Source organism: Rhopalosiphum padi, chromosome 1 (assembly GCF_020882245.1).
Source record: "Rhopalosiphum padi isolate XX-2018 chromosome 1, ASM2088224v1, whole genome shotgun sequence".
Taxonomy (NCBI): Eukaryota; Metazoa; Arthropoda; class Insecta; order Hemiptera; family Aphididae; genus Rhopalosiphum; species Rhopalosiphum padi.
In genome coordinates, this window is record NC_083597.1 from 43,193,653 (window position 1) to 43,219,686 (window position 26,034).

General features: G+C 25.6%; 2 protein-coding genes across 2 annotated transcripts; both read left to right on the top strand.

The window, feature by feature from the left end:
- The first annotated feature begins 233 nt into the window (after positions 1-233).
- On the top strand, positions 234-10,334 carry LOC132917772 (gastric triacylglycerol lipase-like). The gene is made up of 8 exons (XM_060978659.1): positions 234-556; positions 2,603-2,786; positions 4,253-4,385; positions 6,350-6,590; positions 7,252-7,404; positions 8,317-8,401; positions 9,393-9,535; positions 10,026-10,334. The coding sequence occupies exons 1-8, from the start codon at positions 458-460 to the stop codon at positions 10,170-10,172; spliced, it is 1,185 nt and encodes a 394-aa protein (XP_060834642.1). The 5' UTR covers positions 234-457; the 3' UTR covers positions 10,173-10,334.
- A 5,061-nt stretch (positions 10,335-15,395) lies between these two features.
- LOC132917797 (gastric triacylglycerol lipase-like) lies at positions 15,396-25,692 on the top strand. Its single transcript, XM_060978720.1, has 8 exons — positions 15,396-15,747; positions 17,493-17,682; positions 19,709-19,841; positions 21,901-22,144; positions 22,295-22,447; positions 24,016-24,100; positions 24,547-24,689; positions 25,223-25,692. Exons 1-8 carry the CDS (start codon positions 15,652-15,654, stop codon positions 25,376-25,378), a joined length of 1,200 nt encoding a protein of 399 aa, XP_060834703.1. The 5' UTR covers positions 15,396-15,651; the 3' UTR covers positions 25,379-25,692.
- The last annotated feature ends 342 nt before the right edge of the window (positions 25,693-26,034 follow it).

Below are 26,034 nucleotides of genomic sequence, written 5' to 3' on the forward strand. Positions count from 1 at the left end.
AATCGAGGAACTGCCTATATATAGGTGCAATGCCGCTAGTGGGTGTGCGAATTTATTATAATAATAATTAATATTATATTACCATTAGGTGCGTATAATGTTCAGTTCAATAACTGGCCATGATTACCAACTCTAGAGATGACAACATAATAATTATTTATTTCCAGTACAGTTTCCTGTTTTTACTTCAAGGATACTTATATTTGTGGTATAAATAGGAATACAGAACAAAATAATGTTATAGTGGGCAAGTTATCGTATTCACTGTCGAACGTTACAAATGCAGTTTTTATGCGAATAATATATATTTTGAATACGCTTGTGAATAAAATGTATGTTTTATTTCATTAAATTATACACGATAATATATAAAGTCTAAACAATAGGTTTCGCCCGTTCGGCGAGTGAAACATTTATTTATTTAATTTTTAATCTCAAGAAGAATTGGAGCGCGATCATGCAATTATTGAACTTGGACGACTATCGATTCGTTTTAATCTCGTTGTCAGCCGTCATATTGTTCAACACGTGTGATTATGCCACTTGTATAGATGCTGTAAGTTAAGACTTATGTTTCACATTTGAATATCAAATTTAATGTTCTAACTCGTGTTCCAACGCGACGCGTTTACAATGATAAAATATTTTTACATTATTGGATTGAATTCAAACGGTGTTATTGTTTTTCGTGATAACGATTTCATCAACACAACTCGTACAACGACTACAGTTTAATAATAATTGTTCATCGCAACTATCCGTGGGCTTGATAACATAAAAAAACATAAAAAAAAAAAAAACCGGGAAGTATAACAAATTGTGTGTTTTTTGTACAACGACGTATCTTTTTAGTTTTCTTTGAATACGATTTACGTCATGTTAAAGTTACTATAAAACAGGTACCTGAAGTATCCTTAGGCGCGTTTTCGCGGAGATACCATGATCAAACAACTTACTAAAAACCGTTTTGTGGATAATTTTTAACTATTTAATGTTTACTAAAATGTTCGCTCCTATCACCAACCGCGACTCTTTCCACGGTTTAGCGTTTCTGGTACTCTTGAATCGTGATAATACATTTTTAATACAAATCTCTTTTCGGATCGTTTTAGCGATAAACAAACTTCATATGCCCGTTTCGGTAAACAGTCTAAACTAAACTTTTAGCTTTCGTTAACTCCGCGAAATCTCGCTTCTTTCCCATAATATATTTTCGTTGATTTTTTAACCGCGGGAACATAGATATTTTTTCGCTTATATATATATGTAATACATTCTTCTTCTCGTCTCTGCACGATGCACATCACGTTTTTTCGATAACATACTCACTAAAATATATCACATTTTCGTCATGGATAAAACTTACATTTTTCATTTATAAATTATTTGGTCGTCGTGGCTTAATAATCCAACTCCTCCAGCAGCACGTGAATCGCGATAAATGTCCTTACTCGGGCTGTATAAATGGATAGGTTATTCACATATTTTGCCGGCCAGCTTGTATTACAACGTGTGTATTACCGTTCTTTATACACGTACAACACAATTTTTTTAAACTCATTTAACAAACAGATTTTCCCTTTAAATCGGATCATATCGAAAACGCACGAGCACCCTTTTATATCAGACCTTGTTAATGAAGCGTAACTTCTATCTGAATGATCCGCAACGAACAAATTGTTATAAAATACACCATTTAAAAATATATCGACGCAAAGTAAACGTTTTATAAGATGTAAAATTTAATTCGTAAACTATTATTAAAAAATAAAATGTTTTTTTTCCCAATGAAAACGAATGGTGGTACCAATTACAACATATAATATATACAATACCTTATACCTATTTTTAATAATATACACGGTAGACATGTATATTATGTTAATTATTAACACGGAAATATAATAATGAATCTGAAGGATGTTCTTTAGTTAAAATTATTATAAATATTACATCTCAATACAACAACAATCAATAAATAAATATATTATGTATTAAACGGAAAGACATAAATATTTCCAGAAAATAATATTATTATATAACTTGACCAGCATTCCACGAAACCATAGACATCATAATTTAATAATAAATATCATTTATTAATATAAATAAATCTCAGTGTTGTAAGATTCGTCTTCCCTCTCATGATCTACCATCAGATTGCGGTAAGATGACTTCATAATACGAGTATTTTATTGCCAAACAGGTTTATTTCGCACGCATTTAAATCAATACAACAAACGACTGGTGACTAGGAACATATTATTACAGTGGAACTTCGGTTAATCTTCACTCCGATTAACCGTGATAACGCATATTCAAAATTATACACATTATTAAATAAAATTAAAATTATTTATCGTTATTAAATATTTTCGTGAACTTCCGCTGTATTATGATAACATCGATAGGTAGGTACACATCACGATAAAAATGTCTATAAGACTTGTTAATGATATATAATTATGGAATTTATTCACTTTTAAAACAGATAGTACTTTTATTGTCCATAATGTACACGCGGTTTAGAATCATAAGCAAATAATAATATTATTATTAAAAAAAGTTAAGATAATTTAATTTAAATTATTGTTTTAAATAGTCAACAAAAATTAAAGAGTTCGGATATCCATTGGAGACGCATGAAGTGTGGACCGACGATAGAGCTCATTTAGGCTTAGAACGAATACCGCATAATGGCAACAAAGTTATCGGAAAACCCGTTCTATTAATGCACGGACTTTTTTCAGATTCATATATATTCGCCGCTAACAATTCGTCACTCGGTAAGTAACTTATTTATTTTAATATGTTATAGTTGTTGACAGACATCGTAATTTGTTTTTTTAGTGTTATTCAAAAATGAATAACCGCAGATACTATTGAAATTGTCACCAAATATTTATATTATCATTTTCTATACATGATATGATTTTCTCTTTTTTTTTTTTTAACAATTTAGGTATACATGTTTGAAATTTTTCATTTTTTTTTTTTATATATTTAATTTATAAATTAAATATTGATAAAAAAAACTTTTTCCAAAACTTAGTCCAAATTTCTTAAAAATTGTACACAAGATCCTACATTAGTTGTTCATAAGTATATTTTTTATAAAATTAATATATTATTAATATAATTATACATTGGCACAATTTTTTTCTTCATATTATGCATTTAAAATGTAATCTTTTACAAAATTCATAAAAATTACAAAAATAAACAAACCAAACAAGAATTTTATAGTAAAATATTTTTAAGATTTTCAATTTGCATAAGTAAGATTTGTCAGTTTCGTACAAAGTTCCTCGTAAATACTTATCTAATATTATAATCAAAAAATCTAATAAATATACAATTACAATTATTTTTTTTATACATTTTTGAAGTTCAAATTTTGACAAAATTAAAAAAATTTTGATGATTAATAACGTTGATAATTATTTTGTTATAGTTCAAAAACATTATTGGTTGGAATTTAAGACTTTTACGTATATTATGAATTTTATTATATACGCGATGGCATTTTAAAAATATGTAGATTAATTTTAAGATAGGTATATTATTTTTATATAATTTCTCGAGTTACTTTTCTTCTTCTAAACTATTCATGATGGATTCGAATAGAGTACCACTATTGAATTGTTGGTTCTCCTATAAGGTTTTAAAGCAGTCAAAGATGCAGTGGTATGCAACCGGGAAGTCGCGATATTTTAATAGAGGGTCATCAATAATTTAACACCGAATGAAAAAGTTACTGCAGGCGACTAAATAAAAATTTTACGGAACAGGCGCAACTAAACTACGACTTTGGACCTACTCTCAGTAATATAAAATGCACGGAAAAACAATAGTTGGGGATAATCATTGCAATCGTGAAGGTAAGCAATAGACGCTCAGTCTGTGCCCAATAGCTTCAGTATACTCGCACACTTTATTAATATTATATATGGTGTACAATATCATGTTCTCGCCAAACAAATATTTAATGCACCTCGCGGAAGCCTCCAACTGAATTCAGCAAACATTTAACGCATTGATAATATAACGTACTCATACAATAAATGACAATAGGTACATATTATTAAGAACTAACGGACTTCACGGGTACATATCTTAATTTATTCGAAAATGTATTTATACGACAATTATTCAGTATAATAATAATGTATTATCCAATTTTTCTTCTATTATTATTATTATTATTATTATTATATAGACAATTAAAACAATGTGAAATGTTCAACTTCAGGTTTCGTATTATCGGATGCTGGCTTTGACGTTTGGTTATACAATACAAGAGGTGTAGGTCTTTCAAGAACACTAAGTATTTACAAGAGCCCTGGATCGCTACCGAACATGAATAGAATATCATGGAATTTTAGGTAATAGATTTTACGAGTATGTATTATTTAACCCTATAAACGTTATGAAATTATGATATTTTTACTTATTTGGTTTGCTTTATTAATTCTACATGAAATCAACATTATTATAATTTTCAAATTATAAAGCTTGAAATTGTAGTATTTTGCTTTGATTTTCAGTCTTAATTTAAATTAAACTTTAAAGTATATGTCTAATCAATAACCACATATTTACTCTTGGTTTTTATAGAAACTATGTATAAATAATAAAATAAAACTTTTTAATAGTAGCTACCTAATCATTCTCTTTGCAGATTATTTAAGGTTTTCTTAATTATTTAAAATTCTTGTGAAACATACTCGGTGTATAAATAAATTTGTTGTGCACGTAATGTGTAATAACTACTATTAGTTTATTATTCGTATTTGAAAAAAAAAACTGATGTATTAAAGATAGCTATTGTTTATACATAATGAAAATCTATCAATATACTCAGACAAAAATGTCGAAGGGTTGGTCCCCTACGTCTCCTTCTCAGTTACGTCCCTGTAAGTAATTTTCAAATAACGAAATTTTATTTCTGGTTTATTATGTTATTATAGGTTTATCACAAGATCAATAATTTAGGACTGTTGATTTGAAATTTGATCTATAGGTATATACTAAAAGATATTATTTAACAATTTAAGGTACTCAAAATTATTCTCGAAGATTCTTTAACTGTACGATTTGACTTCTTCCAGAGATTAATAAATATTAATTTTCATTAAACTTGAAATTTTAATTAAATTAAATTTTTTAGTGCCTATCAATTTTCCCAATTCCTTTGATAAATATTACTGAGCTTCTATAATTTTGATATAAGAATATTTAAGTTTAGTGTTTAAATTAAAGTTTAAAACCTTGAGAATACTCCGTACCTATACTTGTGTTGTCTTAATTTTACTAACATACCGAAATATACGTTTAACAGTTTAAATTTTGTATCATTACTCATTAGGTTAAATATTAGACTGAATCATAAAACTTAAAAGGGTATATTATTATCTGTGTTATTTTGTTGATTTTTTACGATATTTAAATTTTTAAATTTATTATTTCAACAGAATAATATCGTCGAGCATGTTTTAACAAATATTTTTCTTAATATTAATATAATAAACATACAACATTAAACATTACTGATAAGTGATAAATATTAAAAACTAAGATCATGATATTTTTTTTTATTTTTTCATTATTTTCATAAATATCAATATAATTGTTGCATTAACTATTTACATGTCTACATTTTTCATTTCGAATTTTTATAAGTTAATAATTACTTATACATAATCCTATATGTGTATGAGTATGAGTAGTATGACGATTGAGTAGTAGTTTTATTTTATCTATAAATGATAATATCATTAGTTTTATACTTTGTGTTTATTATTTGATTATGTGCTTTAGTAAAATTATCATAAAAAGTATAATTAAATAGATTATGAGTGGGTATTGTAAAATTAAAACATTTAAAAACATTTATAACTCGCTTGATATTGTAAAAAAGACGCACATAGATAAATTGTTTACCATAAAGTTTGATAATATGTTAATTCGTGTTAATTTTATAGCTAACAAAATTAAATTGATACGACAGAACAAAAATATATGGTGTCGGTTTTTTAAAACGGAAACATCACGTATAAATATAACGTCCTCTTAATTTTAATTCCACTAGTAAATTTAAATGATATTTATTTGATATACCTAAAAAACTTATTATATTTTTATTTCTATTAATATCGTACTTTTTATTGATGTGTATACATATATTATTATTTACCTATTACAAATCATTATCCCCTGCTCAATACTTTACCTATATATTTAATTACCTTATAATAAATAATAATACAATAATGCACGAATAGATAATATAATATAATGTAAAAATCCTAGTCCATTGAAAATTTGTTTTTCTTATATTATGTTTTAGTTTTCACGAAATGGGTGTATACGATATGACTGCAGTTATAGATTTTATTCTGAAAAAAACGGAACATTCAAAACTGGACGTTGTGGGATACTCCTTAGGAGCAACTATTGCATTTGTTTGCTTGTCCGATAAGCCAGAATACAACGCTAAAGTCAACAAACTTGTACTCATAGCACCGGCGACTAATTTTAAAACATCACCTGTCACTACTTTTTTTAAGCAATTTCCAAAAATTGTATCGGTAATTTTATTATAATATTAAATCAAAATATAAAACATTTATATACTCGTAAAACCGGAACGTTTTCGTTGTACCATGAAAATAATATATATTCCAAGAGTTTAAGAATGTATTCCAGGTTCATTTTAATACTCCTTAATATTATATACTTTTTAAATACTGCGAACCTGCGTCCTATACATGCTATGGGTTATTTAATATCGTTAAAATCGGTTCCACGACAAAATATCCCGGTCAAAATAACTCCCGACAAAATATCCACGCATAAATAATAACTTAAAATATTAACCTTTACTATAAAAGTTGCGATTAGAAGTAATAATCGACGTTTATCTAAAATGAATGTGTGTTTTAAATATTTTTAAATTAATTTTTTTGTATTCTATAAATGTTAATAATAGTTGTATTGTATTAATATCTATGTAATGTATTTATAAAAAGGTTTAAATTTTGAATTAATATTTACGTGGGATATTTTGACATGTCACCATTAAAATTAAATATACATTTTTAACAGTGAAAAATATACCAAATATCAATATTAATCATGTACTTAATATAATAAGAACATTAAATAACACGTTTAATTAATAAAATACAATACAATTTAAATACTACATTATTGTACGAGTCTATATAATTTAATATTTTTATTTTCAAGATAATGCTGAACAGATTCGATTTCATTCCGTACACCGCAGATCCAGACAGTACGTATAGCCAACTAAGAAACATGTGTTCAAAGAAAAGTGTATTAAAAAGTTGTAAGAAGTTTATCGATTTATTGGAAGGAGTCGATTTACCATTAGAAAATGTATGTAACACTGTAAGATATAATATGTTAGTGCAGTCAGAAATTACAACAAACAATTATTATGTTTTACGCAGTTACCAAGCTAATTTAAAATAAATGTCTAAACTGTTTTTAAAGTTAAAACCGCTGGAGTTTTGAAAAAAACCTTCATCCGAACGCAATCAAAATATTTATTTCATATTAAAATAAAGCTATATAATATAGCAGGGGTGGTCAAACCGCGGCTCGCGTCATAGACTTTTGCGGCTCGTATCGTACCGTACCTAACATTTTTACAAAAATTTTTTTTCAATATGAATTTATGTATGACCCTTTTTTTTTACATTTTGGTTCTTCCATATTTATTAATATATTTGGGGGGCTCGCGAGTCTCTTCTCGCTGGCCCATCCCTGTAATATAGCAATAATTGTTATTTTTTGATAGTAATCGTTCGTTCCAAAAAAACTCTTTTACTAGCTGAAAATAATGTCAAGTGCAGTGTAAGATACTTTTACTTCAAACATCTTTATTCTTTGGCGAACTTTTGAGTAACTTGACGGCTTACTCCTACCACGAGGCGAATGTTTGCATCACATTTTAAGTATGATAGAATTTTATGAATAAAATATTAAAAAATCACTTAGAATTTCAAATTTTTAACTTATATTATTCCAATAACATTTAAAAAAGTTAATTATTCGATCAACTACTATGTTTAATAATTAATATTATATATATATTTTTTTATTTTTTTCTTACGTAACCTGATAAATGATAATAGTACATAACAATACATAAATTAAATATATAAAATATCTAGAAATAATCGAGATAAATTTCTAAAATTAATTTTAACTGTTGTATTTTTTCATCTTAGATGTACTTAGAGAAAGAAAGAAATGTAATTGTGTTAATAATGTTTTTTTGTTTAGAGTACAGTTTTAGACATTGCTTCCGTATTTCCTCAACCAGTGTCATCTAAATTAATAAAACATTATTTTCAAGTAGTAATGAAAGGCAAGTACAGAATAAGTAAACTAATATAAAATGTTTATTTTGGAAAATAACGCAAACTAGCCTTATCCGAGGGCGCCCGCAGGTGAAAATTCAGAAGGGGGGGACGCCTTAATTTTTATTAACAATCAAACTCTTTTATTAATGTATTATGTGTATTAAAAAAAAATTTAAAGGTAATATAATATAATATTACATTTTACACTTATAGTAACTAATTAAACACAAATTGCAATTTAATTTTATTTTTCCCAAATTCATCAACAACTTTTACAGCTAAATTAAGTTCTTCAATTTTTTTTCTGTGTAAACTTAAAATGCATAATCCGGATAAACGGTTTTCACACATTGTTAAACGTAGCCAGGTTTTAACACGACGTTATGTGCTAAATGTTCTTTCTATGCTGCAAGTTGTTGGTGGAATTGTCATATAAATAATAATACTTATTTTCAACGTAGGATAAAATTCACAATCTTTTAAAAAAAATGAAATATTTTCTGTTTCGCTAATTGAAGAAGAAGACTTGCATCATCTCCCAATAATCGTACCATAATTGTCCTTCTTCTATTAAGTTTTCTATTTTATAATGCTTGTCTAATTCTTGTAATATGTTTATGAAATTTATTTTTGTCATTTTTAACATGATCGATGGGTGTAAAAATCATTGAATAATTGGATAATAAATTAGCGGAATTATATTATCACGAAGTATATCTATCGTTTATAAAGATCAATACCTACCAATAATGATTTTTGGTATTTTGGGATTTCTGGATATCTGACTGGGATATAATTATTTTAACTAGCAGGAAAGCTAGGGGGGGAGTTGTCCCCCCCTTGCGGGCGCCCTTGGCCTTATCGTGTTTACTTCTTAGAAATCTAACCATTTTACAATAATCATAAGGTACACGTCCACATACGTTATACAGACGCTTTACAACACTCATTGCAACTTGAATAATTTGCAGTTCTAATATTAGTTTTATTTTTCAGGGAATCTTAGCCATTACGATTATGGGACTTCTGGAAATTTGTTACGTTACAATAGAATTATTCCACCGGATTACGATTTATCCAAAGTTACGGCACCAACATTTATCATACATTCAAACAATGATTATCTAACTACGCCAACGGTAATTGATAATTAATTTATACAACATATATTACAATAACCAAAGACTATTAAATATGTCATGTTTTAAATTGAAAAACAATTTTAGAGAAAAGCAAAACGTTACTCCAAGGGAACCTACTAAAGTATACGCTGTAAATGCGATTTTTTCATTAGTTAGTTCCAACATTTACCAAAACATTACTGGATTTGTGTAAATATTTACTAATTTATCCTTAATCCTTGTTTTTTGATTTTTTATATAATATAAAATGTATAATATTTTTCTTATTTTCAAATAAAAACCTCCCTCAAATTTGATGATGTAACATTTTTATTACTCCAAAATATTAAACAGTCATAACACAAAAATAATAATAAAAACAAAAAAACAATTGTGAAAACAATAATATTCTTCGCTACATTTAGAATATAAATCATGATCAACATTTACACTTATTATTTTTCCAATACATAATTAGAACATTTAAAAACATAATTTTATTTTTCAGGACGTAAAATGGCTTGTTAATTTATTACCGAATATTAAGGAAGTGCGTTATATTGATCAAGTACAATGGGGTCATCTCAGCTTTATATTAAGTCCAAATATAAAAGAAATCATGAACTTGTACATAGCAAATAAATTATTAGATTAAAGTTTATGATCTTACGGAATGTGTTTTATTATTACAATGTAATGTATTTTAATTGTTAAGGATCAATAATATAAGAAACCTATAATGCTGTGATATATATTGTGAATATAGCGTTTTATTTTGATTATATGAGTGAATTAATATACAGCACAATTGCGTTTATTTTTATTTTTTTAAACTACGAAAATATAATATATAAGCGACATAATATATCACGTGTATTAAATATTTATGATATGTAACTTTAGAAATTAGACATTTTTTAAATTAATTTATAATATATTCTATATACAGGGCCGTTTTTAACTATTTTGAGGGCAGTGGTATAATGGGGCCACTACGAATTGGACAGAGTACTTGTTTAGTAAAACAGGTAAATAGGATGGTAGCAGGAAGAAAAAAGTCTACATTAATTTAAATTATTTTTAATAATAATAATTATTATTATTATTACTATTAGCGAATATTCTTTGATTTTTCTCAAAATAAGTATATTTATTGATAATAAATATCGATTATCGGTTGATGATCTGGCAGGAGCTAGGGAGCCACATCTATTGCGGGGCTCTGGGCACGTGCCCAATGGGAAAGAAGTGCCTGATTCTATAGATACATCCTAGAACTAATTATTGAATGCTTCTTAATTTCAGGATTGGGATTTAATACTGAAGTGATAACAAATGATCATTATAGGCTTGATCTAAAGATACCATTTTATGTTTTTGAATAAAATTAAATAAACTTGAAAAATTTGAAGGATAGGATCCAAGAAGTTTTTTTGATTAAAATAAAAACTATTAGTAGAACAAACATTTATATTGTTTAAAACTTCAATAAAAAACAAAATCGATAGTCTACGTGTGTATTGTAATAACTTTAAATTAACTTTAAGAAGGACAAAATTATTTTAGAAAACTATATATTATGTATTTATAATGTATTAAACATGAAATTTTCATAATTAAAAACATTTTACAAATTATTTTTTAATTTAAAATTCATAAACTGTATAATATTTATACCTAGGATTTTTGAATTATATAAAAAAAATTTTGAATGATTCCACAAGTACTTTTTATTTTGTTGAAATTAGATAATATTCAATTGTTAAATAATTACTTCTTAACAAATAATTTTTTTTATATTTTCTTCATAATATTCAACAATTGTAACATTTTGAAATGGTCTAATATTAATGTAAATTAATAATTTTTATTCTGCATAAAATAGTTTTTAACTATTTATAGTATTTAAAATTTTAAAATTGTTTTTATTTTAAAGTAATGATTGAAAATGTATGCTTGGTCAAATAATTTCAAAATTATATTCAAAATCCCACATCGTTGTTTCTACTATAATATTTAAAATAATTAAAATTTCATAGGTAGTCATGTTTTTATTTAAACATTTAAAGTTAAAGTTTTATAAGATCGTCAAAATCTGAAAATCAGTTTATTGTTGAGAGTTTAAAAGTTTTAATTTATAAAACTAAACATTAGAAATTGAATACAAAGTTCCTTATAAGCAGTTCTTAATAATATCCAAAAGTTTTAAAAAGAAATTGCGATAATATTTTGTTTGAAGAGCAAATTTTATTTAAATAGGATTATTTCATATATTTTTAATCAAAGAAAAACAACTGTTGTTGAAATTTAAAACAATATCTAAATTGCCTATATAAAGCGCCGTGTATAATTGTTATTGGTTTACCGCTAAAGTAACAATTTATTTAACAATTAATACAAATATAATCATTATTTTTTTTAACTATGGTACCTCGAGTTAGAGACTATAGGTTATATAAAAAAAAGAATACAAATAGTTTTAATAAAAATAAAAATTGAGTTATTAAGAGGAAGCCTCACCCGCATGTGTTGTCTTCGTCTTAATATATAATCGTGCAACATAAAATAAAAACCGTTTCACGCGGGCAAAAACCGCTCAGGCTGTATTCAAAGCTGAGCAATTAAATTATTACACATGAAGGAGAAGTTTTTGGACTGTGCGACATCGTTTTATTTTTTCAATATCAGAACTACAAAAAAAAAAGTTATTCAAGTTTGAAAAACACAAAAATAATGAATTTTGAAACAACCAGAACTTTTTTCGTATTAGTGATATATAAAAAAAAAAAAATTAAAAACTACGTTGCTCAGTTAATTTTTTCCTTTTTGTAGCCTGAAAATTGGATTATTTTACTTGGACTACAGCTTTAGTGGTTCTTGCCCAAGTGAAACGGATTTTACTATGATATACGTTTTGTAAGACGGAAACAACACTTGCAGGTGGAGCGTTCTTTTTAAGATATATAAAAGATTTTCAGTCAGCTTATTCTATATATAAAATAAAAAAAACATTTCCATTAAAATATTCATTAGTTTAATCAGACAATACAGGATAAACCACTTTCCTAAAACAAAAATATACGCAAAAAAACGGCAGTCCACGGGACCACGGTATATTTTGTTTATTAATAATTTATGTAACTGTTTTAAAAAAACATATATATGCCAGACAGTGATTCAAATCCTAAAAATGATTTGATCATTCTTGTTGTATTATATATGAACACAAATTTTAGATTCTAAACAAACTGACGTATGAATTAAATTTTATAAAATATTTTTGTATGAGATACAATGCAATAATTTTTAGTTTTTTTCTATATATTACGATTAAAAAAGTATTGCTGTGTCCAGTGATGTATTTACAGGGGTGCGGGGTCCACTCTCCTCGGGGATTGATGATTTAACAAATAAGAAAAGAAAGCTTGATTTCATTTTATAATTTTACTATATTATGTATCCCCCTTCCCTCCAAAAAATAATAATAAAATAAAAATAAGTTGTAAAAACGCCACTGGCTGTGTTAAAATTATTAAAAATTTAAAACATGATTCTATCATTTTTTCTTGTAACTGTATACAAATAGAATTATGAAAATGCATAACATTTACCAATAGACGTATTCAATATAAACTCGATGATAAATCATTGCATACGAAAAATTATTCTGGATGAAAACGGTACGTCAGTGTACATTATTAAATAATATATTAACTATATTTCTACTATAGTAATTTACTTTACTATTATTTACATAGTATATTAAATACAATTTTGCTGAAAATATCGCATTAATTAAATTATAAACTATTAGTAAATTATATAGTATATAATTTTATTATTAAATTATTTATAAATTATATTATATACTACACTTTTTAATCAATACTGACTCATAGAATGACGTGGATAAGTTCGTGTTATAACTAGACAAAAGATTCATATTAATCTAAATATATTTTAAATGTCATTAATTATTGTTGTAAAATAATAATTTTAAAATACGGAGAAATTTTAAGTCTTCACGAATAATATGTTTTTAATTACAAAAAATAACAGAAGATGTTTGTAGAACAATTGTTATTATATGCATTTTGACATTCAATATTGTTAAAATTTTAACTTTGATAGCTCGTGAACGAATTTTGTGTCCAGGCGTTTAAAATTTTACAATTAAAAAATAAACAATTTTTGAGGATTCTCGCACAAAGTTTTTAAGCTTTTCACTCAAAAACAAAAATTGTTGAAAAAATAATAATAATATTTTCAAAACATTAAATATTAAATATATTTTAAATCACAACATTTAAAAATTAAACTTATAAAATATACATCACTGTAAACGTTGTGCCTGGAATCTAAAAATAGAATATTTAAGTGTATTTTTATTTTGGTATCATAAACAAATGCTTGTTTTTTGCATATTAGTTATATGAATCTAATTATTGAATGCGATTTTGTTATTTATTTAGAATTTAAAAAAATTATATGCAAAAAAATAAAACTTGTTTTTTTTCAACACAGACACAGCGAATGTTTCATCTCGTATTACGGAAAATATTAAAATTCACTGGTAAAAAATTAAATTTTAATTATTAAACTAATTAAGATACCTATTGAATATTATATTTTTTCATGGTGTTAGTTAACACTAACAAATACAATTAGTGAGTTTAAGAGACTATTAAGAGTTATAATTAGAGTCCGCATTTTTATGCAAAAACATATTTTTAACAAGCGTATGCTGTTTGATGAGAGTAAGAAATGTTTGCATTTCATAACCAGTAGAATCTGTCAAAAAAAAGTTTTTTTTGCATATTAGTGCATATTTTGACTTCAGAGAATATTTCAGAATATTTTAGTATATGTTACATATTATAGAATATTTTAGCATATTTCCATAATATTGGATTATATTAAAGGATATTCAGCGTATGTAAGACAATAATGTAACATAAGATATAATTATATATAAATAATGATAAATTATAAATTCATAATCATAATCAATAATCATATTGCATTTTTTTTTTTTTTTACTTATTAGTTAGTATTATCAATATTTTTCAGAATATTTTGAAAATTTTAAGAATATTTTTGGAAATATTCCGTCAATTTTAGCTGCATATAAACATCATATTTCAAACGTTTTAACAGAATATAAATCCGGACTCAACTACCAATAATAGTATATAGTAAACAAAAATTCACGAAAATATTTTTGAACTGTGATTAGTTGTCGGAGATCAATTTCAATTAATAAATAGAGGTAAATGCTATTAAATTATAATGTATATAATCAGATTCTAGAGCTGATACGTTTTGTAAATTTTTATTTTATCTGAAGGGACTTCTGTAAGCACAATAAATGTTTGTGTATAAATAAATGGTTCCGTCAAATCATTACTCGTTACCGAATGGTTATTTTATTATTTTGGTTTCTCGTGCAATGACATAAACTGTTGTACGAAAAATAAATAAGGACATACGTCCGAGTAATTAAATATATTATGTCTGTGGTCGTCTTGGGTGTCCTTGATTTGAATTGTTTGACGTTTTTTGTTGTTGTTGTGTTTTATTAATGGACAATACTATGTATATACGGACTTTGAGCAGTGTAGCTTAAAGAGCTCATTCGATGATACGTCGTATTTTAACGTCAACGCATATTTCAATATTTAAAACCGAAGACGGCATGATAAGGTGCGCGTGGATTTGGGTAAGTACGTGTCATTAAGCCGCGCACGAAATTAATCATACCCGGGAAGTGGTCGCGGTGTTGGATTCGAGAGATGATGACAATGTACAAAAATAATGAATTATAAGGAATAGCCGGTATTGTTTCCCGAGTTATCATTGTCGTGCGTATGATTTTTGCGTTTGCGTCAGCTACGCTCAGTGTACGCGGAAAGTGAATGTTTCTATCAGGATAACTAAATAAATAAAAATAAAACCAGTATAAAGCAGAGTCGTTGTATCGTGTTTCACAGTGTTAGGGTGGGTCGTTTTCGAAGCGGTTAAATAATATTTGCACTTTACATCCATTCGCAATTAAAATATATTTTCAACTCAAAACACACAGTTTTAATTTCGAAAAACGATTATAAACAAAACTTTTCATATAGTTATCGACTATGCAATTGTTTAAACTGGAAAAATATCTGTTAACTTTCGTATTTCTAGCGACTATTATTTTTACTACATGTGATTACGCTGCTGGCTTAGAATCAGTAAGTACATATTTTTTTTTTTTGTATAAGAAATTATTTAATTTAAAACGTGTGCTCGTAATACTGTAATGTGAATATCCTACATAATATTTTAAAATAACATTATATTAAACGAACGATTTGAAATTTTTAATAAATCATTATTTTCCCATATGACCGTATAACAGTAATATACAGCTCCAATTTTAAAATTGTGATTTATTTTACTTAAGATTTAAAACATTTAAATAGAAAACAATTTATTAGTGTAATATTATTTAATATGATACAATGTATGATGAATTATTATTTTTTAAACATAAAATATATCAAATTCAATTTCGTTACTATGTATATTTTCAATTTTGTACACGCTAGTATAAATTAATTCGTAATCATTTTCTAAATTTATGCATGACAAAACTTAATACACAGCTAATATCTCTGACTTACGAAATACTTTTATGGTAAAAAAAAAATATATTCTCTATTTAATGCAAGGAAAAATCTTTTATTGTTTTTTCGATGTTTGTATACATTTATTTTTAATTTATTTATTATTCTTATTAAGTTAAACGTTATTCGTTAATGTATAAGAGTAGATTGAAGTATAACAAAGTATAACTGAGATTTGATTTTTTTTTTTTTTTGTCAAGTTACAATGATAAGGAATATTTTTTTATTTTAAATTGATTATTCTACATAATTTCTCAGAAAAATCGAATCATATAATAGCGTTACAGAGGTTTATTTACTAAAAAACAATAATTATTTGATCTTCGTGAGACACAAAAATTAAAAGAAAAATATCCGATTTAAAAACACAATCGAAATCAAAAATTTGATCTCGTGATTCAGCCTTATGTTGAGTGTTATTAATTTGTTACAACTCAAAATATGTGCATATAATATAACAATATTTAACAGTAACGCTATTTAGAGTTTAACTGATAATTTATAAACAAAACAATAATGCGTATAAATAGCAACAATAAGTAAATAAGGTTCAAAATATCAAAATATCACAAAATCGTATATTATTATGTCAAACTTCTCCTAAAGCATGTTCATTGGTCACGATGTCCAAAAGATGGTTGTGTTTTTTTTTTCTATCGTGCCTATTCTAATGTATCTACGCTGATTCATAATGTCAACAAACCATTTACGTGCACCAGTCGTTAACCTACGACAACCTGAGCTAACCGTCGAGTCATATTTAATTAAAATATGTGTAGTATAAACTTTATACAGAATCAATTGTAAACACGGTTTTAATTAACATGATATGTTTTTCTTTAAAAATACGATTGAACGCATATGACCCTAAAAAGGTTCTCACTAATTCATGAATAATTATTAAAATAAACAAAATATATTTTTAAACATTTCGTTGCCTGAATTCATAATTTTTGTATACAATTATTTGATAAATACATTGAGGTATTCTGCAGAGCGTTGGTGTTCATTGCATTATAATAAGTAATGATAAAATACGGTTTATTAATGTTATGTTATTTTTTTTAAATTTTATAATTTTGTATAACGCATAGACTATTCTCATAACAATAAGACTATAAATGTATATTTTCTTATTAAATATATTAATGTCACGCGGTCGTTTATAAAAATAATATCTGTATGTCAATAAGTATACACAAATATAATTTAATACAACTGACCCGTCTACTTCCGTAAACTCTACCTATTATTGGAACTCAAAACCCACCTTAGAAGTGTTTAACAATAATGATTTATATATTTTAAAGGGGAAAAAAATCAAGGAATTTGGCTATCCTCTGATGACGTATCAAGTCTGGACCGTTGACAAATATTTGTTGGGACTAGAACGAATACCGCACAGTAAACATCGCAATGAATCTATCGGAAAACCAGTTCTACTATTGCACGGTCTATATTTATCCTCAGCTATATTCACGATAAACAACTCGTCACTCAGTAAGTCTAAAACGTTTTAACCGACCAAAATACATTTAAAGTTTCATTTATCAATAATTATCGCATGGCTTTCCCATTTTGAAAACTAACTGCTTGTTGTACATAGTACGTGCATGTAAGGTATTTTATTACAGCTGGGGCGGTCATACTCTTTTTGGTTACCAGTGTGGTTGTAATACAACAGTGCCAATAATTTGACATCAGCACTAACGACCGATGGGTAATGTCTATCGAAAGCTTGTAGCAATAATATAAACGTCGAGTATAATACTCAATAGCAATTCATTTTCCTAGGAGACTGATGAACTATTTGGTAAAGTAAAATTAAATTGTATTTATGAGATATAATATTATCCTGGCAATTATTCGGTTTTTTTTTTTTAGTTTATATAATTACAGATACATTTTAAATTATTTTTCTAGTCCAATATATAAAATTAATAATAAATATATAATATTATATTATATATTATATTATTATTATTATTTTGTAGGTATCGATTCGCTGCTTGCAAAATATATTTCATTACCTTTAAAATATTATACCCAGATTACAAAATCATATATTATATTTATGCTACAATATTAATCACTGATTAAATTTAATATAACTATAAATGTATTAAAATATTTAAATATTATACTCAAAGTATTTCCTTAGTAGTTCAGTTTGTATACAATGCATAATTTATCAAGAAAAATTATTTCGAAATATTCTATGAATCTTAAATATAAATAATATAAATAATATTGGATCCTTAATATATCAGTATTATAATCGCATCTTTCTAACATATTCTAAAACGTTGTTTTTATATATTAAAAAAAAAAAAACTATAAAGAAAATGTTTGAAATATACAATTTATAATGGAATATATTATTTCATGCATATTTGAAAAATGTTCATGCATAATGTACTTAATGTTTTTTTGCCCACGTCTTAGCGTAATTAACTTAATAAGGATAGTTTCTGCATTTTTGATAGAAATTGGATTTGGATGCGACCCAACTGCTCAATAACTAATTCACAGAATTTTTCATAAAAATTGGAAAAAATTAACAAAAATATTACAAAAACGGGAATATTCACTCAGCGCCATTTATTGACAAAATTAATTTAGATAAATTTAAATGAATTATTAGGAAAAAAATAATAATAGTAATAATAGAGATTTACAACTTTTCATCATTGTGTATTTTATTATTTCATAAACACAATTACATTTTCAAAATATTATAACCAATAATTATCAGCTATTAATTACAAATTATTACTTATTACAAATGTATTTGCACACCAGTCAATAATACCTTAATATTTATTTAAAATATATCGCAATTTTTTTTAAAAACCAGTTCAACTTTCCGCATTACAATAATTAATTTGAATTTAATATTGCAAAATATCCTTAGAAACAGAGACTATCTAACACACTGTCTTCGCCCAGAGTTGTTTTTTAAACAAAGATTTTTCATTGAAGTTAAATTTAACACATCTATTACGGTAAGCTACATGTTATTGTATGCTGCCCCATATTCAAATACGGTTTAACAGTCAAGTCTAGTAACAATATTACAGTCGACAACTTTAAATCTAGATATGGTATAATATGTTTTCTCTTTTATGAATTATGTATTATATTAACTACGATACTACAAAAAATACATCTATTTTTTATTTAAATAAATAGTTACCTAAGTGAGCCAGTGAAAGATTATAATTTATATCGTTATCTGTACAATATTATTCCAGACCATATTGTATGCTGGTCTAGATGTTTAAAAATTGTCCTTGCACAAAATTGCTTATATAATTACATTGTGTAAATACGTTTTCAAAAAAATTAAATATTTATCAAACAACTCATCAGATAAGCAGTTAATATAAAAATAGATAAAAATGACCTAACTTTACTCTCGATTCACGCGACAATAACATTACACCATTATCGGTACACTTTAAATATTTGATTTATTTTGTCACTAGTATAATAGACCATAATAAAATGCATTGTTTGATTTTAGGTTTCGTTCTATCGGATGCTGGTTTTGACGTTTGGCTGTTTAACGCCAGAGGTGTTGGTCTTTCGAGAAAACTTAGCATTTATAAGAAACCTGGATTGCAACCAAAAATGAATAGCATATCATGGGATTTCAGGTATCTAATTTAATATATCTTATAATATAATTATTGTATTATAAACTTTTGTTGATAATTAAAAAAAAAACGATTGTCAATAAGCAAGGAATATTACAATTTTTTACTTAACCACATAAGCGAAATTCCTTTTTTTTTTGGGTGGGGGTAGGATTTATTTCAAATATACTCGTGAGAGAAAGGACGAAGTTCCCCATACCTCCCTTCAGCTTACCTTTTGAAATCACAACACAATCATAAAATTAATGTATTTATTTCTACTTTTAACCTGAAGTGTTACAAAAAATATTCCTTTCAGTTATCTATATTCTATATCTTTAGGTATAAATAGATGAATTACAATTGATCTTAATGCATTAAAGTTCTAATAAGCTATATTTAAATTATCCGCAATGAAAAGAGCAAGTGTTGGTGTAGAAGAAATAACTGGAATTATTAACGCCACTCGTGAAAGGAAGTATAAATTTAGATAGACGTCTTTATTTGATATCAATCACAATATAAATAGTTAACAGCTGATGACCATAATATGATAATAATTAGATTGCAGAAGAAGATTTTACTGCAATCAGCGATTGAACTCGATAAAGATTATAGTGATGATTAAAAAAAAAATGAGATTATTTGTTACAAAATATATCGAGAAATCATAGTAACGGCTAAGAACTTATCAGACCTCCTAGGCGGCCTAGCACCCAAAATTGCGCTTATGTTTAAAGTTTAAAAAAATGTTGTACCTATCTTATAACTTAGAAAATATATGTTGTATTTTACTACTTTTTCCTAAATACGTAGAGTATGACGATAAAATATAATTAATTTTACAATATGTGCGTGTATTTTTATTTTTACCGAACATTACCTTTATCTATAATAAATCAATTTTCAACTCAGAGTATAATATTTTGCAAGATATTTAATCTGTTTGGTACTTAAATTTAATTATAAGTTATATATAGTAAATTTCAAAATATTCGGTTTAATAATAAAAAAAAAAAAATTGAAATAAAAATGGGACTTGTTATGTAAAACCAGTTTTTTGACAGTAACCTATACTCAATGACGTCAATAACTATTAACTATAGTAAGCAGCAAAGTGTATTCTCCAATTGTTTTGATTTAATAATGATTTTTCTTCGTAAAAAAAAATCGATTTTCCAAGTTAAAATTGTTGACCACATTTTCTTTTTTATGTCTTAAAGTGGGTATTCAATTACAAATTTTTTGTTTTAAATAAAATATTTAAAATTTTAGTAGTTTTTTGTAAAAAAAAAATATATTAAAGTACCTTGTTTAAACGTGTAACAACCCTGAAAATAACCGGTTATACATTTGTTCGATTGACGTTGTAAAATATTTATAAAAATTATGTTCAGTAATAAATATCCGAAAAAAATAACGGAAATAATATCCAAAAGTTAAAATAACAAAATAAGATATTATAATTATTAAGAGTTACTGCAATATTACGTTTTATAAAAAAAGAACTCTTTGAATAACATTATTTTAATCTCGTATTCTATAACATGAGTGATTTTAATTAATTGGTAGTTAAAATAATTTACATGCAATTAAAAAAAGTCGTTTTAGCTGAAAAATAATTATAAGTCGATTTCCGCTACTGTGGGTGCAGCTTTATTTAGAGACCTTGGTGAAATTTTATCATATATTAACAATTGAGAAATATTTTAATACTAATACACAAATTTATTTTTTTTAAACACATTTTAAGTAACCTTAATGGATAGAACAATAAAAATTAATGAAAAATAAACTTTGTCTCAGAACATAATTAATAATATTATAAATTTGAATGATATTATTAGTATTGTTAATAAAAAAAAAAAAAAACATTATTGAATATCCTAATTTTTAAGACATAATAATTACTATTATTAAAGGTAGAGCGATGGTGATGTACGGAATTGTAATATACAATATACATGTGTCGCGTGTAAAAAATAAGTTCGTTGACCCGTCTTGTACTGTCAAAACCAACACATGCAATTGTTATAAGTTATACTGATTGCATATATTTTTTTTTGTATTTTTTTTTCAGTTTTCATGAAATGGGTGTATACGATATGACTACAGCTATAGATTTTATTCTAAAAAGTACCGGATATTCTAAATTGGACATGGTGGGTTACTCCCTCGGGACAACAATGTCGCTGGCATGCCTATCCGATAGACCAGAATACAATTCTAAAATCAACAAACTCGTACTCATGGCTCCAACGTCGAGACTTAAATCATCAGGCATGCCTCTCAAAATTGTAAAACAATACTCCAAAATCGTAAACGTAATTATTCATTTTTCGCAATTTCAATTTTTCCACGTTATTGGTATCTGTGAATTCAAGGATATCCTTGCGCAGACGTCGCGTGTGAATTGTACAATATCAATTTCACGATGCAAAGTAAACCTAAGTAATCTAATTTATGCGTTTCAGATTTTTTTGGATAGATTTAATTTCTTTCCGTACACTAATGATCCAGACACTACGTATCGATTAATTAGACGAATGTGTACCAATCAAAGAGCTTTTAAATATTGCAGACAATTTATTGATTTCGCTCAAGGAATCATTTTACCGATCAACAATGTAAGCAATAACAAAACGAAAACGAGTAAATTCAATTTATTATAATTAAAATTCCGAGAGGCCATTTACTATCAACATTTTCCTCTACTCCAGCGTTTCTCAAAGTGTGGGTCGCGGCCCACTGGTGGGTCATCAGTTAATTTTTAGTGGGTAGCGAACAATTTTTTGAATTATGATGTCATTTCTGTTATTAACCATAACAGAAAACAAGCTCACATTTCGCATACTCCTCATTATTAAAAGTACATTTATAAAAATAAATTGATTATAGACCTATAAAATACTAAATAATATATATTACAAATCTATACATATTTATAAAATATAAATACTGTTTTTTATAACTACTTTTTGAAAAGTGAAACAATGTGGGTCGCGAAAGATTTTTCGGGGTAAATTTGGGCCGCGGTACTAAAAATATTGAGAACCACTGATGACTGAATATAATTATCAAAAAACTGTAAAACTTTTAATGATATTATTTTTTATTTATAACCATATGATTTTTAGTATTACAAAATAATATATGTATTAGGTATACAAATATATAAGGAATAGGTAAAAATAAAATTATAAAGATATTAGTATAACGTTTTGGTTTATTGTTCTTATTTAAATTTGATCAGGTATAAAAATTTAAGTACAAAAGTAATTAAATAATACGACTAACATTCCTCTTATCAATAAAATTTAAAAATTACAATTACTTTAAATGTCATTATAACATCATAATAATATGTTAAATTAAAAAAAAATTTTATAATATAACAATCCACATTTTAATACAAAACCTAAAACAGATTAATACATTCGTTAATTGGTTAATTGCATATTATGTTTATTTATTTATTTTATACAAGGTTATTCATTTAATGCATAACAATCATTAAAATACACGAGTCATACATTGTGGTTTTGTTAACAATTTAAATTAATGTTTTATATAATACGACAACAAACTAACTACAAAACAACATTTTTGAAAATTCATATCGTGTAATTTTCGCTATATTTTATTAATATTTTAATTTTTTTACATGGAAACTCGTAGTTTTTCACATTTAATTATAGTCAGTTGAATTAAAAGTAATACATCAATATTTTGTAAGATATTTTCTATTTTTTAAAATCGAAATCTTTAAAAGTAGTTTACAAAATTAGTTAAATTAATATTTAATATTTATTTCTTATACACGTATAGATGAACTTCTTTCTAAAAAAAAATACTCTGCTCTAAAATATGAAATTCGTTGTGGTATGAATGAGTAGCCATTTTAAAATAGTAGGTAAAACTTAAACATTTTCTATTTAATTATTATACGTTTATTTTGCAAAAATGTATTGTTATGGTAGATACTTAACATTAAGCATGTAGTTATTTTTTTTCAAAACTCAACAATGACAATGGGTTTGAAATGATAAAATACCTCGTATTATGTACATAATATATATTATATATAGTGTGTATACCTACATATTTTAAGGTGTCCTTCTCCAAAAGTGGTTTTAAGATATTTTTTTTTCAATTTAAAAATAATTATAATAAACAATTGTTTGTACTTATATAGGACACTATTTTAGACATCGTTTCCGAATTTCCACAACCAATGTCTTCTAAAACATTAAAACACATGCTACAACTACTAACATCCGGTAAGTAAAAAAACCATAGTAAATATCACGTGATTTAATTTCACCTGCACCTAAAAGATTACACGAATACGTCGTTCATTATTATTATGTTATAACGTATTCTAAGAACTAATAACAATATCTCATTATTATATTAGCTTTAGTATATGACTAGCATATTGTACATTTCGAGACGATTAAACGACTTTATGACGTCTCAGCGCTCAGTTCGTAATATTATTTGTACCTGTACTACGTTATTCGCAAAAAAAGAAATAATAATTTATTGCAAAACATCAATGTCTTGTGTGGTTCAAGTCCATACTATAATATAATATTTTTCATCGGTCTTAAGTCGGATGATAAACAGAACAAATTGTTTTTAATTTTGATTTTGACAATAACATACTTATACAAAAATATATGCGATTCTTAGCTTTAATACAATTGTTTTATTTAAAATTCAGGGAGATTTACCCATTATGATTATGGTCCTTATGGGAACATGTTACACTATCACACAAAAACGGCACCGGATTACGATCTATCCAGGATTACTGCTCCTACATATGTTATATATTCCAAAAACGATACTCTAGTGCATCCATTGGTAATTATGCATATTATATAATTATTTTACAGTTTAAGATATATAACAAATTTGTACTACGACTAGTTTTTTAAAGTTATTTTTGCTGTTGCATAATTATGGTTTTAGTATATAATCGGATATTAATTTTAGTTTTTTGATTTTCTTCTCTGAATATCTCGATTTTTTTTTATATAGAATTGATTTTGATGACCTGAAATTTAAATTTATATAGATTTTATATTTCAACTGATATTTGAAATAAATTTTAAAATATTATTTCAAAAAATTAAAGACTAAATGGAAATAGTATGAAATTGAGAAATGGCCTTTATTAAATATCCTGAACTCTCAAATGTAAAATCCTGCAATAAATAAACATTTTCTTTTAACCAAAATTGCTTAAAATGTATGTTATTTATAACTAATACTTCTTACTCGACTAAAAATAGGAAATTATTACATTTTTAAATATGTGTATCATAATCATAATATAAATGTATAGATAATTATTAATCATTCATTGTTTATTTAACAAATTTATCATATTTCAGGATGTTAAATGGCTCATAAATCAGTTACCAAATATTAAGGATGTACATTACATTGACAAAATACCATTTGGTCATTTAAGTTTTTCATTAAGTCCAATGATGAAGGAAATCGTGAATATGTACATAACAAATAAATTATTAGACAATAATTTATAGGATTAAGAAAACCAAATATAATATAATAATGTACAAAGTGAATTTACAGTAAAAAGATACCTATATTTTAAATAATTGTACTTAAGTTGTTATCCCATTGATTTGGATATGTATAAAATGGAAAATGTATTATTTGCATTGATTGGTCCTTGTTATCAATGAATGTCGATTTCAATTATTTTTATTTAATACCATCATAATAATAATGTGCATAAAATTAAAGATGTTATAACTTTTAATAAGTAATTATTAACACCTTTGGTATTGTATGTATATTATATTATTATTATATCATTAAAAAAATAACATAATGGTATACTTAATATTTATTTGGCATTGGTGATTCCTACTTATTTTAATGAGTAAAATGAGTAATGACTATGATTAAATAGTATGGTTATAACTTATAATATCATCATCAATATTATATTATGCACAGATCCATTGTATTCATAAATATATAATTTAAATTAACAATAATTATAAGCATATTAGAACTTAAATATTAATAACATGTATTATTTATAATTGTAAATATTAAAGTGAAATATTTAAAAATGTTCATGGTCACAGCTTTTAAATAACCTGTTAAAAATAGAAAGAATGTTGCACCTCAATATTAACCTAGAAATGTAAAAACTTTCTTAGAGTTTCTA

What these genes read in the sequence shown, in the direction of transcription:
- LOC132917772 (XM_060978659.1), top strand. Translation starts at nt 458, where the DNA reads ATGCAATTATTGAACTTGGACGACTATCGATTCGTTTTAATCTCGTTG. An exon ending in TCGATTTACCATTAGAAAAT is followed by an intron (nt 7,405 to 8,316) that starts GTATGTAACACT and finishes TTTTTTGTTTAG; the next exon opens with AGTACAGTTTTAGACATTGC. An exon ending in ATTATCTAACTACGCCAACG is followed by an intron (nt 9,536 to 10,025) that starts GTAATTGATAAT and finishes TTTATTTTTCAG; the next exon opens with GACGTAAAATGGCTTGTTAA.
- LOC132917797 (XM_060978720.1), top strand. Translation starts at nt 15,652, where the DNA reads ATGCAATTGTTTAAACTGGAAAAATATCTGTTAACTTTCGTATTTCTA. An exon ending in AGCATATCATGGGATTTCAG is followed by an intron (nt 19,842 to 21,900) that starts GTATCTAATTTA and finishes TTTTTTTTTCAG; the next exon opens with TTTTCATGAAATGGGTGTAT. An exon ending in TCATTTTACCGATCAACAAT is followed by an intron (nt 22,448 to 24,015) that starts GTAAGCAATAAC and finishes GTACTTATATAG; the next exon opens with GACACTATTTTAGACATCGT.